The sequence below is a fragment of the Westerdykella ornata genome, assembly GCF_010094085.1.
Source record: "Westerdykella ornata strain CBS 379.55 unplaced genomic scaffold EI97scaffold_24, whole genome shotgun sequence".
In the NCBI taxonomy this organism is placed as follows: Eukaryota; Fungi; Ascomycota; class Dothideomycetes; order Pleosporales; family Sporormiaceae; genus Westerdykella; species Westerdykella ornata.
Window position 1 is genome coordinate 139,509 of NW_022986874.1, and position 17,983 is coordinate 157,491.

Consider the following 17,983-nt stretch of genomic DNA (forward strand, 5'->3'; position numbering starts at 1 on the left):
AAATATGGTTGGGCGATGCGGCGCCGTGTCCCCCCTTCTCCGTCTGTAGGACACGCCACGCGTCGACAAGCTTGCACAAGAAAGGATACACTAATTACCCTGCTCTGTTCGTTTTTGGAGTAAGAGTACCTAAGATCACGGAGCTATTATTACTGTCTTCGACCATAGCCTGACTGAGGGCCTAAATGATTGCACTATCACGAGGGTGGCATATCACTCCAGATGTGAAAAGATGTTGTTCAACGAGCCATAGTTGCAAAAAATCCCAAATGGCCAACGTAGATACATGGCATACACAGTCTCGGGTCGATCGTCTTAAGAGTCCTCCCTGGAAGAGACTGCGCGACCTAATTCGAGCAACGCTTGGAAAAGCGTTGGAAACTTTGTGCTCACGGAGGCAGGTAGCACGACTGAAGACCTTTACTATCTTGCCGCGTCGAGGCTCTAGCAAATAATATCCCGATGTATTAGCAGCGAATTTGGTGTCAGTGCAAGTGGGCGCGTTGGGAGAATCTGTCTGCATGAACTGCTCGGTAAGAATTATTGTTCGAGATGACGGTTTGCTATGAGTCTATTACCTACCCTAAGGCGGCTCTTCTCCATTGCTGGGATTATTCAACATTTCAATCGGCTAAGAACGTTTGAAGAGTCAGTAAAGGAATGCTTCCGTCTAGCCCCCACAACATCTAGAAAAACGATTTGCTTCCTGTAACTGTTTCAACCGACCATCATTATATGGCAACATATCTGGAACCATTAGGAGTATAGCTACGGTCATCACAATGAGAGGGAGACTTTGTATTGATTCTAACACTACAGCTACTTAAGAGTCCGATTCTGTTAAAACATGTTCACGATTCGTCAGGGCCGGCTCCCAAGTTTAATCCGTCTCCCAAATCCAAATCCAATAACAAACCATAGTAGACTGGCAGCGAGATGTACATGTAGCACGGGCCAACAGGCCATCACATCCCCCTGCTTACGCTCGCTTCGCTTCCAAGCCCGTTAAACCAAAGCTTCACATCTTACCATCTCACCACCACCACCTCCACCCCCAACGGACTCCAAAATGCCTTGCACCATCTGCAACCAATTCCAAGGCCAATGGCCCATCAACAGCCGACTCGACTCCCAACCACACGACACCCAACCAGTCCGAAACTACCTCGTCCCAAAATTCACCTGGGAAGAGCTGGAATTATCCGCCAGCGCGTGCTACTGCTGCGAGATCCTTGCAAAGGGATGTCGAGAATGCTTCTCCATGCACGGCATACAGGTCTCCGATATACGGCACTGTAGCCTCCGCTTCTACTATCCACTGCATGTTGAGGATGTGGAAGAGGAGGAGTGCGGGAAATATGTAACCGTCCATTTGGCTAGCGGGAAGAGGTTCGAGGTAGAGGTATTTGCCACGGAGGATGATGAGTGCCCTGTTCCTGATGCGTGGGATTATTTTGCCACGTCCAAGAGGACGTCGCCTGGGACGGACTCGGAAGAAGCGTTGGGGAAGATGAAGGAGTGGATCGAGGAGTGTGTAGCTGAGCATTCCGACTATCTCTGCCAGGCCCCTGAACACCCAATATTACCTAAACGGGTAGTCGATGTCGGCCGCAGCAATGAGGACGTGAAATTGGTCGAGACAAATGGCGAAAAGGGACAGTACATCTGCTTGAGCCACTGCTGGGGCCCGACGCAAATCATCACGACGAAACTAGCGACACTGGAAGACCGGAAGAAAGGAATACCATGGTCGGAGCTGTCAAAAACATTCCAAGAAGCCATAACATTAACCAGGACCCTGGGGTTCCAGTACATCTGGATCGACTCCCTCTGCATCATCCAAGACAGTGCGCAAGACTGGGAGATTGAGTCGGCGAAAATGGCCTCCATATATAGCGAAGGTCACTTGACGATTGCGGCCACCCGCTCTCCTGATGGCGCTGGCGGCTTGTTCTGCGCTACACCTGACGTCGAAGTCTTCGGGACTACGCCAGATGGCGAAGCCTATTCTCTTTTCTTTCGCCAACGCATCGACCACCAGCTTGATGCGGGATTCGAAACTGCCGGATTCACTGCTACCGAAGCGGAATATCCGCTTCTGACTAGAGCATGGGTGTATCAGGAGCGCATGCTCTCGACAAGAGTCCTCCACTTCGGCCGATACGAATTGTTCTTCGAATGCAAATCGGCGATTCGATGCGAATGCGGCGCCATAGCATTCAACGGCGCAGGTACCGAGGCACCAGTGCCCCTGATCAAGATCGAGTACGCGGATATCCTGGCGCAGTATCACGAAGGCTACGAAGGCCAAGCTCTCGAGGATATACGGTATCAGGGCGCACGCATGTGGCGCACCATGGTCTGCGGTTACACTGCGCTCCGTCTGACCATGTCAAAGGACCGGTTACCTGCCATCCGCGGCTTGGCGAAGCAATTGGCTTCGGGAAGGAGGTCCAGGTATCTAGCAGGCCTGTGGGAGGAATCTCTCCAAGATGATCTCCTCTGGATGGTCTACGCAACTTCGACCCTCCTAAAGCCTCGGCCGTACCCCCCTAACGCACCGACGTGGTCGTGGGCAAGCGTGGAAACGCTCGTCAGCTACTGGGATTGCATCAGTCTCACAGACATTGAAGGAAATGTCGCCGAAGAGAGAGAGCCGTATGAACAGTTCAGCGTCATTGAACTCTGTGAGGTTCAGCCGTCGGGTATGGATGACTTCGGAACTATCAAAAGTGGCGAGCTTAGAATATCCGGTCATGTCGCAGAAGGTATCCTCGAACGCGAAGTCGACGTGTATGAAGGTAAAGAGATCGTCGTCCACTACGTGACATTCGCCAACTCTCGCCTGCGGATGAAAGCGGATTACCTTCTTGACCACGAAGGCCCTCATCAGACGCTGCCAGGAACTACAGTCCTTTGCTTACGTTTGAGTCTTCTGCAGGAGGGCGAGAAGCAGGCGTTGATATCACTGGTTTTGAAGAAGTCGCCGCATTTGGCGGATCGCTATGAGCGCATCGGCACGCTGAAAGTTTCCGGAAGACTTGGCTCGGTGGAGCCAACTGGAGCGATATTCGAGGGATGTGAGACGCGAAAGCTGGTGATTGTTTGATAGAAATATACGAAAACACTTAATGACAGCTCAGCGTAGGTGGCAGCGACGACGGTGCTTCGTGCTGTTCGCATTTGACAACATTTGCAGTCATCTGCATAGTTACAGCTCCATGTCCGCAGAACTCTCTTCCCACCGTCCTTTCGTGAGACTGCACTACTGGAGTACCCATCACCGAAAAACTCCATATCTGGCAAATGGTACCCGAGGGTCAAGCAGCAGCAGTGAAGGCCAGGGGATCTGAGAAAACAGCTGCAATGATCCATCTTGGGTGATTGAACTTGCCGGGTACGGAGAGCAGTTCACGATGTAATGGTCTTAGACGTGGTCTCGACAGCAACGCGCCCCAAAGCCCCGGTTTGAACGAGGGTAGTTACGTTGCTTTCCCGAGACCGGCCATGTCTGTACCCATGAGCTTGAGGCGTACGTGATTAATGAGTTCGGCGCGAGACATGAAGACGTCTTGGCCGTGAAAATCTGAGCGGCCGGTTTGCGAAGCACCCTTGGCAACCGTGAGAAGTATTAACCCTTGTCTCTGATTCGTTCTCTTCTCCGTCGTATGAACCTCCATATCGGCAGGCTTGCCGAAAATGACATGAATCTACAAAGCCCATTCTTCTCGATCATCACTTGCCGACACAAAAGGCTCGTCAATAAGACGAACAGCCATTTCACTACAGAGCACACTAGAAATAACGGTCAGTGGGGCAATGTCACGGTCTAAAGAGAGATACATACCAAGCCGACCCGACAAGAGCATCCAACTCCCTTATCGCTTTCTCCCTCTTGGGTCCCAGACTGGCGCCCTTGCTCACTTCCGTCTGCAATTCGGCAATGCGCTTCCCCTTCGCAATCCCCGCCAGCTCAACCACCTTCTTCGCCAAGCAATCGCTGTGAAATGCGTGCTGACAGGGGAATACGAAGAATTGGCGTGCCAGAAGAGGAAGTCCACATACATAACATCGCTCGCCCGGCTCCACGATTGCGTACCGTTGCTCCAGCGCCTTGATGTCCGCCTTGATATGGGTAGCCGTCTCTTCGCTCTCATCCATCTCCTTCTTCAGCTCGTCAATCTTCCGCGAGTACTCCTCCAGCGCGGCGCATATCTCCTCTTTGAAATCATCTATAACGACAAAGTCCGGGAAGAAGGGTATAAGGTCTTCGATTCGTAAGAGATCGACCCGTCGGAGGAATTCTATTGCCGTCTTGATGCCGGAAGATTGCGAAATCACCTTCTTCGCTATGGCTAGCCAGAGTTTCTTCCGCAATGCAGGGTCCGTCTCTGAGCGATCGGCGACCTTGCTTGCCAGATCGACTTCGTCGTATTTCAAGGCGAGATCGACGGCTTGCACATATTGGCCCATCGAGCTGTAGATATGAACGCATGATTGCACACGCTTATGCTGTATACAGAGGCGGAGTGCAAAATCGGCATCGTAGTTCTGTTCATGGGCATACGACTGGGCCTCGAGGTAACTGAGAAGAGCCGATTCGTCGGTAGTGTCATTCGATGCGTACAGGGATATAAGGGTGTTGTGGACTGCAGCATCGGTTGACTGATGCTGATTGATTTCGAAGAGTAGGTAGCGAATTGCTTGGTTCTGGCTCAGTTTTGCCTTCGTCATGTTGTTGTAGTTGAGGAAAGCAGGTATCAGCTTTTGGCAATCTAGATTTGTTTGCCGCATCAATATTTCGACAAACTCGACTGGTGCATGTGCCATCAGGACGCTGCTATACTTGTAGAATATTTCAGGGTCAGTCTGCTTCTTCAGGACGTCAAGCGACTCTTGCCATCTCTCTCTTTGAACCCAGTATGACAGCACATAGTTGTAGTCATTGATGACGGTAGCAAAGTAAAGTAACTCCTCTTCCCGTCCATGACTGCTGATGATCTCGTACACCGTCTTGCGGTCAAGGTCAGTCTTGTACTTTGAAACGAAGTCCTGATATTCTTTCCGAATCACGGAGAGCTGGTCCTGAGTCTCAGCTGTATTCATGCTCTCGGATAGTTCGGCCTTCGTTGTAATGGTGTCATCCAGAATGTTGAGCTTCGCCATATATATCTCGATAAGCCAAGTCGCCACCATTACACGCTGCATGATCGAAGATTTTTTCAGTGTGGAAATTTTTGTCACAAGGTACTTCCGCAACGCGTCTTGTTCTCCATTATCAATGAATGTGAGTGCCACTTGTTCAAATGGCTTAGTGCTCCGGCCGTACACTGCCGCTGCTTCCAGGAATTGTCCCTTAGCAACCAGGTAGTCCCCCGAAGCAGTCGCCACTGCATCTTTCTGGGCCGATGTCTTTGCGAATTGCGACGCCGCTTCAAACTGTTGATTTTTCAAGAGGATCTTCCAAATATCGCGGCTTTCGTCTGTTATGACGATTTCAAAGATCTCTCGCGTAGTGAAAAGCCAGAATGTGTTCTTTTTGATGTCGGCCACGAGTCCTAGAGCGGTTTGGCCCGGCTCAAGGACCGTCTGATCCAACACAACAGTATCGTCGAGACGGTTGATTGCAACAACTCTTCCTTCTACAAGTTGGATGATATGCCACTGACTCAAAATCATGGAGCTGACCGCATCTTGAGACTTTCTGGTCCGTCCACTGGCCGTCTGAGAAGGGGGAATTGCGGATCTGGATAGCATCTTCGACTCTGCTAAAATCTTTCCTCCCAACTCGGTAGTATCCTGGGAAACGTACAGCTTCCCATGAAGCACGCCTTGCGATGTAAGCCATCCAAATACGCGTTCAGAGTTGGAGTGTTCCAGAGTTGGTGTATCCTGTGACTCCGGGGAGACCGCAAGAAGCGAACGCGCCGACGGAGCCACATTCCCAACCTCATGTACGGTTGCGCTTTCCGTGTCGAACAGTTTGGAGAATATCGAACCGCTGCCCTCGTGCCCATGCCGCCCTACTTTCCCCGCAAAGTGCAGGAATGTGGATGGCGTGGCTACAATCACCCGTCTGAGGTCTGCTCTCCCCGGTATTACATCCGTCCACAAGCCAGTCACAGGCCCATCATTCGTCTTGTACACGCCTCTGAGATACTTCTCCTCCCGCCGGTAGAACTCGGATGACGGCTCTATGTATACCTCGTAGACATTCCCGTCCGACGCTCCCACGAGAATCTCCCTGGTCGACGCCGTAGGTTGTGCAGGATTCCATGCTATACTCTCAATCGCGACCCCTTTCAATCTCGAAAGCGCCTTGGGCGTGCGTGACTGTGTATGGAGATAGTAATTCTCTGCGAGAGTCGTGGTGATGATCAGATGCGATGCGGAAGGGTCTAAGAACAGGCGTTTGATTATTCCAATTTCGCTCGGCTTCTTGGGCAGGTCAATGTCTGGGCGAATCAGTACATGACAAGTGTCACAGACGCGTTCAGCTACGGACCGTCGATGTCGGCTGGCTGGTCCAGGTCTATTCGGAGAATCCGCCCAGTCGACAGAGCTAGTATCAAGACATTATTTGCTACTTCAGCAGCGACAAAATCGGAGGATACGGCGAACTGTAGCGAGACGCGCTCGATGTTGAACATGGGAAGCGACGGGTCGAGCTCCTCGCCCGGCGCATAGCCGGAGGTGGTATCAAACGCCATGGGGTCAGCCACCTCTAGAAAGGTCGTGCATGGTTTGCAGAGAGGACGGTCCTCTTGCACAATATATGCGTGCTGGGCGCCCGTCAAATCCCAGCGTGTTGTTGCAATGACGCCTGATGGATAGCTCCAGTCGGGAACCCGAAGATTATCCGACCATGGAAGCCCGAGCTTTCATGTTGTCTTGGCACACGTGACATGGTTATTCACTCTCTACTCCTGGGTCGTCAAGTGGAAAGGCGTTGTATATTCCCGGTTACACGTATTTCGTGCTAGACCTTAACTTCTGTTTATTCTACTGTGCGTCCTCTGGTTATCATTCATCTTCCACTCCCCCTCTAGGCGCTCCTTGCCAATGATACTGAATCCAACCATGCTACGTCTGACAAAGCTCTTGGAATCTTGAAAAAGGAACAAACACGCTCCATGCCACAAATTCTCTATACCACAATTTCCATGCCCCAGCATCTTACCACCCGGCTTTTCGTGAGGCCAGTAGGCTATCAAGCACCCGCATAACCAGCTAATACCTCAAGCCTTCCCATCCGAGAACTGCACAACCGCCCACTTACCACTCCAGGCCCACTTCCTCGCTCCGCTATCACCCCCACCTCCCTCCGTAGCCTTGATCCTCTCGTCCTCGCCCTCAGGAAGTCCGACCACAACATCGGCTTTGCAAGTCCGCAACGCAAGGACGCGGATACCTGAACCCGGTCCCAGCGGCCCAATTGCTTCTGCGAAGGGGGTCGTTGCTGGCCAGGCCGCCTAGTGCACGCGTATTAGCCATCGGATGAAGAAATATCAGAGAGGACAGTCACTTACATCGGCAGTCAATTTTCTGTAATTCAGATCGCCCTTAAAGATAACGAGTTCGCTCTCCTTCAGATCCTCCAGCAAGCTGGGCTCGGTCTTGGGTAGCCTCCAAAAGCTTCCTCCGGCGGTCCAGAAGGTGTTGGGGCGAAGTACAAGCTGTCCCTCTGCGTGGAACCGACTCCAATGCTCAAAGAGGAATTTGAGATTGGAAACCTCGGGCTCGGACAAAGGAGACGGAGCGGAGCCGGAGTGCTTGTCATCATCCGAGAGGGTACTGTAAAACTTCTGGGGATCCGCCAGTGCGGATATAAGAGCAGCGAAATCCTGAGGCAGGACATCGGAGACAAACCAGGGAATGGATTTCGGGTGAAGGACGATTGTGGTGGCCAGGCCAGCAGCGAGCAGGTACCCAGCTAAGATGAGGTCGACGAAAAGCTCGAAACCAGCATTGTCGAGGACGATGTCCACTCTTCGCTCCTTCTTGCCCGATCTCTGAGCAGCGGTAAGAACATCGAACGCCTTGCCCAAGTGGTTGACGATGATGTTCTTTTCCGACGCTTTGCGAGCCTCTGAACCTTGGAGCTTCTGTATGTCTTCGTACGAGAGATTTGTCAGGAGAGACAGATCGGTCGCGTTGCCCCATAGGCAGATCTCGCACATTTCCGTGAACAGGATCTTCTCCGCTTCCTCCAACTCCTCCTGATTATGGACCCCTTTCAGCGTGTGCTTTGATTCCAGCTCCGTCACGATGTCTTTATACCGGGCCGCTAGCTCAAGGACAGCAGGTCGAGAGGATTTGAAGGTGGACATCTTCTGGCGAGCAAAGAGATCGTACGACTTCCATTTTTGCGTGTGTTTGAAAATGCTCGATATGCGTCTAGCTGGGGGTGTTAGTGCATTCAGTGACCTCATGCGATAGCAGGTGCAAGTACCTGTAAAGGTAGCATTCTGAGTACAGCCATGGTACAAAATGCCACTTCGGGTTCCCTAGAGCCTCTAATTCCTTGTTGTACGCTGCAATATCCCCTTCACCATCATCTGGTATGGGCGAAAGTTTGCGGTCATGTTGTAGTTCGTATTTCAGCCTCGCGAGCTCGGAGACGATCCATTTCCCCTCTCTGATCAGTTCCTCGTCTTCTGAGGCCCAGATGGATCGGTGAACGTCATCAATTCCTTGCGTGATGATGACCGGCCAGCGTTCGCGAGCGGATACATAGGCGAAGGATGTCGCATCCCCGGTGCTATACTGGGCTTTGACGGTGTTAGCACGAGATATCAATTCAGAATTGGAGCATACTTACGCGTTTTTGGTTCAAACTCCATCTTTTTTTTTGCTTGTGACGTTTTCCCTTGAGCTTCCCAGGTACGACACGTCCCACGGATTGATATAGCGCGGGGTGGTGGGGGTGAACTATTTTTGCAGGGATGTACCTCCGGTCGGTATACTCAACGGGGGCTAGCTTAGGACGAGGACAGTCGTGCAATTGGGACTTTGCCGTAGACCTGACGTCCTCAATACCCTATTCTGAAAACCTTAACGGCAGCATAACCGTGTATCGACAGAAGGCTTCAAATACGCTTTGCAGAATGTAGTAACACCTACCTATATGGAGGCGGGAGTGTCGCCTGCTCTGTCTAGCTGAATCCAGTGGCCTATCGACATAAAGGAACAGCGGAAACCAACACATTTGTAAAAGTTAGGCAGAGATTCTTATTCGTGGAAACTGAGTAGAAGTCGAATGCAGAAGCTTGCGAAAATGTCTTAATGCTGTCTAATGACATATCTTCCTTTATATTCCACCGTTGTAGCGTAGCAGACATTGATATGATAGTGCATTACTTTGACGACTGCGAACGTGCAACTTTCTAGCTGCTATGTCCCGAACACTGGCTGTAATATAGGATAGGCTTGACGGTACTATTCTGGGCTCAAGATCAAATACTCAGCTTCCTGCGGACAATACGCGGTTGAAACCATCACCTTCCCTCACATATCGCTTCCTCTTCAGATGTGTTCAATTGAATTATACCTGCCTCCCCTATTCAAACAAACTCCCAATCTCCTATCCCCCTATCCCAACTCTCTCTAAATCTCAAGAATAATTAGCCACATGCCCACCAGGCAGCACATCCAACCACCCATCAATATCCTCCACGACCGCCTCGGGCACACTCCCACTACACTTATTCATCTCCTCAATACTCTGCAACTTCGCCCCCTCGCAATTGACATAACACTTTGTATCCAGAATCTTCTGCAAGCTATCGCCCTTCCAGCCAAACACGTAGTCTCCGTGATTCCCGTACCCCGTGCCGTCGCCGAAGCTCCACACGAAGGGTTGGCTGCCGTCCGCGGGCCACTCAGCCGGGTCGTTGAACTTGGACGTATCCCAGATTACCTCGTACATCACTTGGGAGACGCGGACGGGGTGGGTCGAGGGGCAGGGCCCGCCGGATTCGAAGGTGCCGGACTCGGGGTAGGCCATGTGTGACCTGGACGTGTCAGTGTATCTACAATACCAATGGCATATTGGCAATGGCCTTACATATGGTCGGGACTATCAAGGTCCACGCCATTCCAGCAGGTTGGAAAGCGAAGCGAAGTCATGATGCCGTACTTGCATGGCCGGGCAGGGAAGGCGACAGTCTCCTTGTCCCGCGTGCCAGCATTGTCCATGCAGGTGTAGGTGAGTTGGCGGAAGCGGGCCGCTTGCGCCTTGTTTCGCGCATTGATGTCGCCAACGAACATGCGGAAGCCCTGAGCAAGTAGATGTGTTAGCAAAGCTTTGTCCCTTTTCATCACGAGCCACACAAGTGGGATGGGATTTGCCCAGGTGCCAAACTGTATCAGCTAAGAAGACAGAAGCACTTACCGGCTGGAACGCCTTCACCGAGCTAAGCTGCTTAGTGTCATACAGCGGATCCTGCATGTAATAGACCGTCATGCCGCCGCCCTTCGCGCCTTCAAACCCAGCATTGGCCAACTGCGGCACCCGCTTGTACGTGCCGTTCCTCGCCTTGAAGTACAGGATGGCGGTCCAGTAGTTGGAGAAGTCCTCTGCGAATTGGCACGTCGTGCATGTAGATTCGCCTGGTATGTCCTTGGTTTTGGGGTCCATGGTTGCGTTGAAGGAGTTCTTTATGTGGGATTAGCCTCTGATGCTGTTGGAAATCGGGTAGCAGGGGATGATGGCGATGCTGTGGAAGAGATGGGGAACTTACACCGCCAACGATCTGATGAACATGAGGAGAGGGAATGAGACCCGGGTTTACGAGGGGATCGAGCCGTTCTCGCACAAGCTGCGAGCATTGGAAGCGGATAAGTGCACTGGTGGGAGCGGCAGCAAATGCCAGGATCAGAGTAGACCAATGCATTTTGGCTTCAGTAACAGTCTAAGCCACTCAAACCGATCAGGGGTACTCGTGACCAGCAGAGGGAGGGACAGAGAGGGCGAGGTGTGTGTACCGAGGGTGTATCTGAGCGTATAAAAGACGACGTCCAAGCCGGTAGTCCCCAAGCCCAAGATCTACAAGTATGATAAGTTGCTTAGAGAGAATAGTGGAGTCCGGAAGACTGATGGTACTCTTCCGGAGCAAATGCCGACCAAAGTACAAACACTGGATCCCAGTGCATTTGTTGGGGATGCCATAGGCCCCATCCTTGGATAGAACCATCTACGATATTACCCTCCCGTACTCCACTCCAGGATGAAGCGGCTATCGCACGTGTATAATTCGTCCTAGATTGAGTGCGTGGTCCAGCACCAGGGCTCTACGAAGCAGCCAAGAATCGAGAAGGTTGATGATACAGGGAGGCAAAACCACTGGGCAGGCGATTTGAATACATTTGATGCAAGTCCTGCATCCATGGTATACTTCTTTCCAAAACGACAAGTGCGAAGAAGTATGGTTGAGGCAGCGTAGAGATGACCCCGGCTTCGTATGAAAGCATCCACTAATCAACGTTAGCGACTAATATACAACAAATATGCAACTCTATGCGGCAGTTATGGTTGTACGACCTCCACATCCTCAGCAATTGTTATGTGTACCCGAAGTGTTTCCATTAAGCCGAAAGTGGGGAGCTGAAGGCAAAGTAGAGAATGTTGACGAAGTCGCGGCTGGGTCCTGGCTACGATGAACTTTCGACCTGGATCTGCATATATGAATCGTGAGAGTGTAACAATAGATATTGGGAAAGGGATTGCTCGCCAACATTGCCATCCACCGCTTCTTCTACTGCTGTTTTACGCATCAGCAGCAATGCAGTTCCTGAAACCTACTTTTCTCGCTCTTCTCTTCAGCCTGAGCGTAGCAGCTGTCCCTGCAGCACAGCCCGAGGAGTACGCATGTCCTACGGATGATTACGCCTGCCACGATGTGATCAACTCAAGCTTGTGCCTGTCTCAGAATGCGGCAAGCGGTACAAAGGAGGCCATGGCCGCTTGTGTCGATTATCCTGGAGGCATGAGCGACTTGCCGGGTGCAGCAAAAGTGAGTTGCCTCCGGGTAACGGCTATTCAGTGAGTTGACTGACGTGGTTTGTAGCTGTGCAGATGTCCAGGCTGTCACTCCGCATCTATAAATGCAGCCATCGCAAGGAATTTTCCTCCGCCGTGCGCATAGACAGAAGCATGCGTTCGTCAATAGCTGAAGTGTGTTTATGCGACGAAGTCCACGGTGTTAGTGGCACGGCCGCACTCCCCAAGAGCGCAAGACCCGCGAACCGCACAGCTGGAACTCAAGAAAGGGCAACATCAATGCCAATGAAGAATGATGAGGATAGTAATGGGTTTATTGGAAGGGGGTATCATGTATTATGCAGTGCGGAAAGGAAAGAGGAAATAAATATGTGCCGCTCTTCATCTCAACGCTTGCTGTGAACATGAGAGAGAACGCCTGCTGCCAAGTGCTGAAACCGATACATGGAACTGTAGTACGAATGTGGCCCGAGATACTTGACCGAAAAACAAACGCTCACGCGGAGGGGCGTGGGAGCGGGCAGCACCCCGGTGAGCGCCAAAGTATGTTAAAACGTCGGCCTAATGCGAGCGGTGTTGAACCTCCATCATAATGTCGTAACCGTCAACATGGATGCATTGCATGAAATGGCAGGAAAGATGCGCTGCGTTACAATATTGATGTCATCAGCTAAAGAATCCCATGCGCGGGCTCCAGGTATCAGCTGTGGGCTTGGGATTGACGACGATCTGATACGGGAACGGATTCTGATCGGTCGTGGTAATCGGGGGTATATGGTCCTTGTGTTGGTTGACAATGTTGACAATCTTGAACGCGGCTTTCTGCAATGATTTGGTCATGGCTCGACGGACCTTGAGTACCTCTGATACATGCGACGTTAGCACTTCTGCTCTCAGGAAAAAGAAATGCGCGTGCTCACCAGTCTCTGTCCGAGGGGTTGCAAGAGTAACATCAAGCGTCCACTGCTCCCAGCACACCTCCTCATCCGCTTTTCCAAAGAAGTAGCTCTTGCGTCGCTTCTTTTCGAAAAACTGAACTGCTAGCTGTCCGCGGCCCCTCTGCTGATGCGTGCTCTCAATCGCCCTGACCAGCGCCGCCGTGCGCTGGTCAATGAGCGTTTCCAAGTCGACGTCGTCTATAGCGGGCAAAGTAAGGTCGAGGAGGTCGCGGGTGAGGGGCGATATGGACGTGAAGTAGCGGTGGAAGAAGATGGTATGGAGAATGGCTGGATAGTGGGGGTCAGCAAGGAAGCGGAAGAACAGGAGGATTGGGAAGCAGCGCAAGAAGGGAGAAGGGCAGAATGCTTGGGCGCACCTTTTACGACATCCTTAACGCACGCAGTGTCTGCAAAAACCTCGAGAATGTATTCCGGAGGCCGCCTTTGTTCCATGATTGCATTTGCGCAGGTCCACTGAGGACCCCGCTATGTAGGTGTCGTCGGATTCTGCGCTCCCCAGTTGTCGAACCGCGCGTGCGCACTCTTTGTAGAGTGAGGAAGAGATCGTCAATGTAGAGTTTGCCAGGGGCCGGGTGACGGTCAAGACAATGCTGTTTGTTGTGGTGGATATTTAGTTGCAATGTGTCGTCAGGAATGGAAGTCCGAAGGGGCTTTCCGAAGCTGAAAATCGGGGCGGCGGGGCGGGTTCGCGGGATACGCAGCACCCGTCAAACCACGCAGGTGGCAGGATCATCTACACAGTACTTCTATGTCTTCCGGATAGATGAAAAACCTGCTCTGCGCTCCCTCGACGAGGAGTTGATGGATAAAGGACATGAACGCCACAGCATATGACACTAGAAGGGCAGATGATGTCTGACATCATGCTACCAGCCCGCCTAGCTGGCATGAACAGCTGAGAGCTGAGAGAGCTCCGGCCGCGCGGTCAAGTGCCGCTTACCGACGGGATACACGGGGCATCACGCTGGCCGCTAGGCTGTGTTCACAGCCATGAATCTGTGCTGAGACATTCATCTTGTCGGCGGCCAAGCAGGGGCGCTGGCAATGTCAACGGACAACCTTCGGAGTAACCTCATGGTGAACAGATGAGTGAATGCCAAGACCGGAGAATTCATTCGCCGACTTCAGATGGAACGCGTCGACGCGACTTTCGAGTCTCAACGTCCCAGCTTTTGCGTCAGGGTCGCCAACCGGCCAGAATATGCTGAGTGGGAAGCGGAAACGACCTGCCCAAGAGCCAGAGGAAAGCACACCGAGAAGGCTGCGCTCCGGAATTCCGCAGAAGCAGTTAGACGAAGAGCAATCCGGACACGTCCACACCCCTTCTAAAAGCACAAGAGCGTTGAACCAGGTCGAGGATGGCACCCCTCGGTCGATTCTGAAGAAGCCCGGGACTGTGGAGCATCGTAATGGACTTACCCCCAAGTCGAATCGCAAGCTGTTGTTCGAAACCCCCACAAAAGGAGGTGAAGATGACACTCCGAGTGCGACTCCCACGCGCGTTCGGAATGCCGATCGAAGTGCAAGGCGAAAGAGCACTAGACGCCTACTGTCAAGAACGATAAATGGAGCCGAGACCGACGAAGATGCATTGGAGGAGGAGGAAATCCTGGCACAACAGATCCTCAGTGACAATGAAGAAGACGAGGAGCAAGGGGTCTTGGACACAGGTGTAGGAGATGAGGATATACCAGAGACGCCATCCAAGCGCGGCAAGGGAAGGCCAAAGGCCTCGGGCAAAGGTCCTGGCCGGCCTCGAAAACCGCGCTCGCCTACTCCACCGCAAGACCTCCCTCCGCACGAAGAATACTTTTGGCAGAATCGACCGGGCGGCACCAAGACGTCCAACAACACGCTGCCTTCCCAGAGCCTTCTGAATCATGACGAGTATTTCCAGGCCATGCAGACGTACGAGGATCGACACCAAGCTGAGACGGACTTTCTGCTCGGCCTCCATTGCCGAGCGTTGGACCAGTGGACCTTCGAGCTTGAGGAGGGCTTCAACCTTTGTTTATACGGGTACGGGTCAAAACGCCCTCTTACAGAGCGATTGGCGGCCCATCTGTACGATCATCTCAGTCAGCACGGCGCGTATCGCCGGTCCAATAAAACGCCGAAAATCGTGGTCATCAACGGATATTCCCCTACAACGACGCTCAAGGAGATCCTGACTACTATAGCCTCAGTACTTGTTCCGTCCCACTCGAAACTTCCGAACCAGCCGTCATCTTTGCTGTCTTACATCTTCGAACAACTTCAAGAAAACGCTCCCCCGCATCCGGTACCCCTGATCATCAACTCCATGGACTCCCTTTATCTACGAAGAGCTCCCATCCCTGCAATGCTCGCAAGCCTGGCCGCACAACCTTGCATTAACCTCGTCTGCACGGTTGACACCCCCAACTTTCCGTTGCTGTGGGATGTGGGCTTGAAGGCGCAATTCAAATTCCTATTTCACGATGCGACAACATTTGCGCCATACGACGCAGAGATAGATGTCGTCGAAAGCGTCAATGAACTGCTTGGCCGCAGTGGAAGAAGGATTGGCGGAAGGGATGTCGTGGGCTTTGTACTGCGATCTCTGCCCGAAAATGCGCGTTCTCTGTTCCGCATACTGGTCACTGAGCAGCTGGCCCTGCTTCTTATGGACGGTAATTTGGCCGGAGAAAAAGAGGACGGCGTAATCGCAAATACGCCACGCAGCAAGAGCAAGAAACCTGCCAGCTCCGATACAGTGCAAGGCGTCGAGTATCGCGTTTTGTATCACAAGGCTGTGGAAGAGTTTGTCTGCTCCAGCGAGGTTGGCTTTAGAACTTTGTTGAAGGAGTTCCACGATCATCAAATGATTGAAAGCAGGAAAGACGCTATGGGAACAGAGTGGTTGGTGGTTCCGTTTAGGCAAGAGGAGCTGGAAGCTCTCGTCGAAGACCTCTCAACAGATCCCCTTTGACCGCAATCTGAGCCATGATTCCATCGTATGGCTTCGATATCACGGATCTAGATCTCTTCAGCATTCCTGCACTGCGTCCTCGTTTTCGCGTCACATATCGATACCCCCTTCTCTTTTCGCATGGCTGGTCACGAACGCGATGGAATGTAACTAGCATATATACTCCCTTGGCATCATTTCAATTGTCGTCACTCACTTCTCAACGAGTCATCCTCACTATGCGCCGCCTGTCAATTCTTCCCCTGCTCCTGAGTGCTTCGCGTATAACATTCGCTCGTGATGGCGAGGATGGCGCTTCCATAACTGAGGCTGCATTGCTCTCCTGCGCGACTGGGGCGGCGCAATCGTAAGACTAATACTGTTTTAAAGAGCGCTGATCTAACTGGGGAGGAGGAGCTACGACTCGTGCTATTCGTCCTTCGTTTCCCGTATCGATCAGTGCGAGAAAGACGACTTCGGATGCGCGTGCAGCCTTGTGCGATCGAGCATCGGGTACGTAACTCGTCTCCCTCACCGCTTGCTATCCCCTCACATCGTCCCCAATGTAAACCATCATACCTTCCTCAACCGCCTCCTAACATGTCCCAGGTGCATCACCTCCCACTGCCCCACCCACACGACCGCCCTCCGCGCCGCCTCCTACCTCCTTAACGGCCTCTGCAGCGCCTTCGACACCCCGCGAACTGATTTCACAAGCTTCGCCTGGCCCACGTCTCTGGTGTCGGACCTCGAATCCCTGATGCCCATCGACTCCATCGTCTCGAGCCAGATGCCGCATTTCATCCCCAGTGAAGTGCCGTTCCTCAACGCAGGCAGCGAGAATGAGTCTGGCAGTCCAGCTGCTTCTGGTGAGAATGCGGGAGCGCAGGGTACGTCTACGACGGAGGCGGCGCAAGGGGGGAATGCGTTTAGGACGGCGGAAGAGGGGAGTGTGCGGAGTCAGAGTGGGGGTGCGGCGTATGCAGGGAGAGGGAGAGGGAGAGGAAGAGCGGTGGGTGGAGGTGGGGACTTGTTGAGTGGGTTTCTGGGTGCTGGGATCTTGGTGGCTGTGACGGTTGGGGGGTTGGCGGCGTTGCCGTAGGTGAGGTTATGAGAAGCGGGTTGGGGTGAGGGGAAAGTTGGATGGGATGAGAGAAGAAGAGGTTTGGTGGCGGGCTTGGGTGTGTTGGTGTGGTGGTCTGTTCTTAGGGACTTGGTTTTGGTAATACTGTGTATTTATGTACGGTTTGGTATGTAGTCTCATTCAAATTTGACTTCTAGTCACGGCCTTTGTCGACATCATATTGTAGAGCATGGGCAGAGAGCACCTTCCTTATGCTCAAACCTTAGGACATAGACTACGTATGTTTATTCGGTAGGAGTCTCCCAGGCTTTTGAAATATGCAGCACGAGGGAAGACTTGATGAGTGTTGTGTAGGGAGCGAACTTGCGAGTCGCTCCAGCTACGTTCTGTCATACCTTCCCTTAATCGCCGCACGGCAATCTTGCCGTCAACCTTAACTTGTCACGTATCAAGATTCAACCATTCCAACGATGAAGCAGTGACAGTCCATCCCAAATAATCTTCAAGCGACTCCGACCTTGTTGATGGGCAAGTATCGCGGTTGGTGGATCCAAGTGAAGGTGAGCGATCGACTCCAGAGATGACATCAATGTAACCTGTAACCCCAATCATAGAATTATCCTCCATCTTCTCCTCTACCGGATTGTGCAGAGAACGCTCCTCGAGCCTCGGAATGTTATCATCTGGTGTTTGACCTGAGCTAGATCATTTCGGCTTGAAACAGGCCCAAGACTCCTTGTCTCTGCTCCCACATCTCATATCATCCCATTCTAACATCCTGTTCCTAGGAGGACTGCGAGTGCTAGGCTCAACGCGGATACCAGACCAACAGCAAGGCCAAAAGCTCAACTAATACCATCTTCAGCCTATATATATCGAGAAACGCCACGACGACCTACTAGAGGTACCGCGAAACGAGTTGCAACAGACGCTTTGAACTCGGTCCGGATGACCACGACCAGCCACACGGACCACAATTCGGGACTCTCCAACCAACTTCGCAAATCCGA

General features: G+C 52.3%; 7 protein-coding genes across 7 annotated transcripts; 3 read left to right on the forward strand and 4 right to left on the reverse strand.

The window, feature by feature from the left end:
- The first annotated feature begins 1,028 nt into the window (after window positions 1-1,028).
- Window positions 1,029-3,118, forward strand: EI97DRAFT_435730 (HET-domain-containing protein). The gene has a single exon (XM_033798935.1). It carries the CDS (start codon window positions 1,070-1,072, stop codon window positions 3,107-3,109), a length of 2,040 nt encoding a protein of 679 aa, XP_033651347.1. The 5' UTR covers window positions 1,029-1,069; the 3' UTR covers window positions 3,110-3,118.
- A 592-nt stretch (window positions 3,119-3,710) lies between these two features.
- EI97DRAFT_460742 (uncharacterized protein) lies at window positions 3,711-6,710 on the reverse strand (the record flags this gene model as incomplete). The annotated part of the gene is made up of 3 exons (XM_033801135.1): window positions 3,711-3,795; window positions 3,848-6,455; window positions 6,506-6,710. 3 exons carry the CDS (start codon window positions 6,708-6,710, stop codon window positions 3,711-3,713), a joined length of 2,898 nt encoding a protein of 965 aa, XP_033651348.1.
- A 248-nt stretch (window positions 6,711-6,958) lies between these two features.
- Window positions 6,959-8,876, reverse strand: EI97DRAFT_495759 (DUF89-domain-containing protein). The gene is made up of 4 exons (XM_033802451.1): window positions 8,822-8,876; window positions 8,453-8,771; window positions 7,530-8,397; window positions 6,959-7,472 (listed from the first exon to the last, which is right to left on the reverse strand). Exons 1-4 carry the CDS (start codon window positions 8,841-8,843, stop codon window positions 7,239-7,241), a joined length of 1,443 nt encoding a protein of 480 aa, XP_033651349.1. The 5' UTR covers window positions 8,844-8,876; the 3' UTR covers window positions 6,959-7,238.
- Window positions 8,877-9,521: 645 nt separating this feature from the next.
- EI97DRAFT_423604 (uncharacterized protein) lies at window positions 9,522-10,895 on the reverse strand (the record flags this gene model as incomplete). Its single annotated transcript, XM_033797117.1, has 4 exons — window positions 9,522-10,013; window positions 10,067-10,278; window positions 10,394-10,657; window positions 10,743-10,895. 4 exons carry the CDS (start codon window positions 10,893-10,895, stop codon window positions 9,614-9,616), a joined length of 1,029 nt encoding a protein of 342 aa, XP_033651350.1. The 3' UTR covers window positions 9,522-9,613.
- Window positions 10,896-11,783: 888 nt separating this feature from the next.
- Window positions 11,784-12,105, forward strand: EI97DRAFT_460745 (uncharacterized protein; the record flags this gene model as incomplete). Its single annotated transcript, XM_033801136.1, has 2 exons — window positions 11,784-12,014; window positions 12,085-12,105. 2 exons carry the CDS (start codon window positions 11,784-11,786, stop codon window positions 12,103-12,105), a joined length of 252 nt encoding a protein of 83 aa, XP_033651351.1.
- Window positions 12,106-12,667: 562 nt separating this feature from the next.
- Window positions 12,668-13,392, reverse strand: EI97DRAFT_382781 (DUF1649-domain-containing protein; the record flags this gene model as incomplete). Its single annotated transcript, XM_033795874.1, has 3 exons — window positions 12,668-12,864; window positions 12,922-13,227; window positions 13,317-13,392. 3 exons carry the CDS (start codon window positions 13,390-13,392, stop codon window positions 12,668-12,670), a joined length of 579 nt encoding a protein of 192 aa, XP_033651352.1.
- Window positions 13,393-13,604: 212 nt separating this feature from the next.
- Window positions 13,605-16,991, forward strand: EI97DRAFT_479926 (ORC2-domain-containing protein; the record flags this gene model as incomplete). Its single annotated transcript, XM_033802014.1, has 2 exons — window positions 13,605-15,840; window positions 16,499-16,991. The coding sequence occupies exons 1-2, from the start codon at window positions 14,054-14,056 to the stop codon at window positions 16,989-16,991; spliced, it is 2,280 nt and encodes a 759-aa protein (XP_033651353.1). The 5' UTR covers window positions 13,605-14,053.
- Between the last annotated feature and the right edge of the window lie 992 nt (window positions 16,992-17,983).

Bases quoted from the DNA above. Each gene is read 5' to 3' on its own strand.
- EI97DRAFT_495759 (XM_033802451.1), bottom strand. From the start codon at position 8,843: ATGGAGTTTGAACCAAAAACGC. The intron at 8,772-8,821 runs GTAAGTATGCTC...ACACCGTCAAAG, and splicing joins GGAGTTTGAACCAAAAACGC to CCCAGTATAGCACCGGGGAT. The intron at 8,398-8,452 runs GTACTTGCACCT...ACCCCCAGCTAG, and splicing joins TCAGAATGCTACCTTTACAG to ACGCATATCGAGCATTTTCA.
- EI97DRAFT_435730 (XM_033798935.1), top strand. From the start codon at position 1,070: ATGCCTTGCACCATCTGCAACCAATTCCAAGGCCAATGGCCCATCAAC.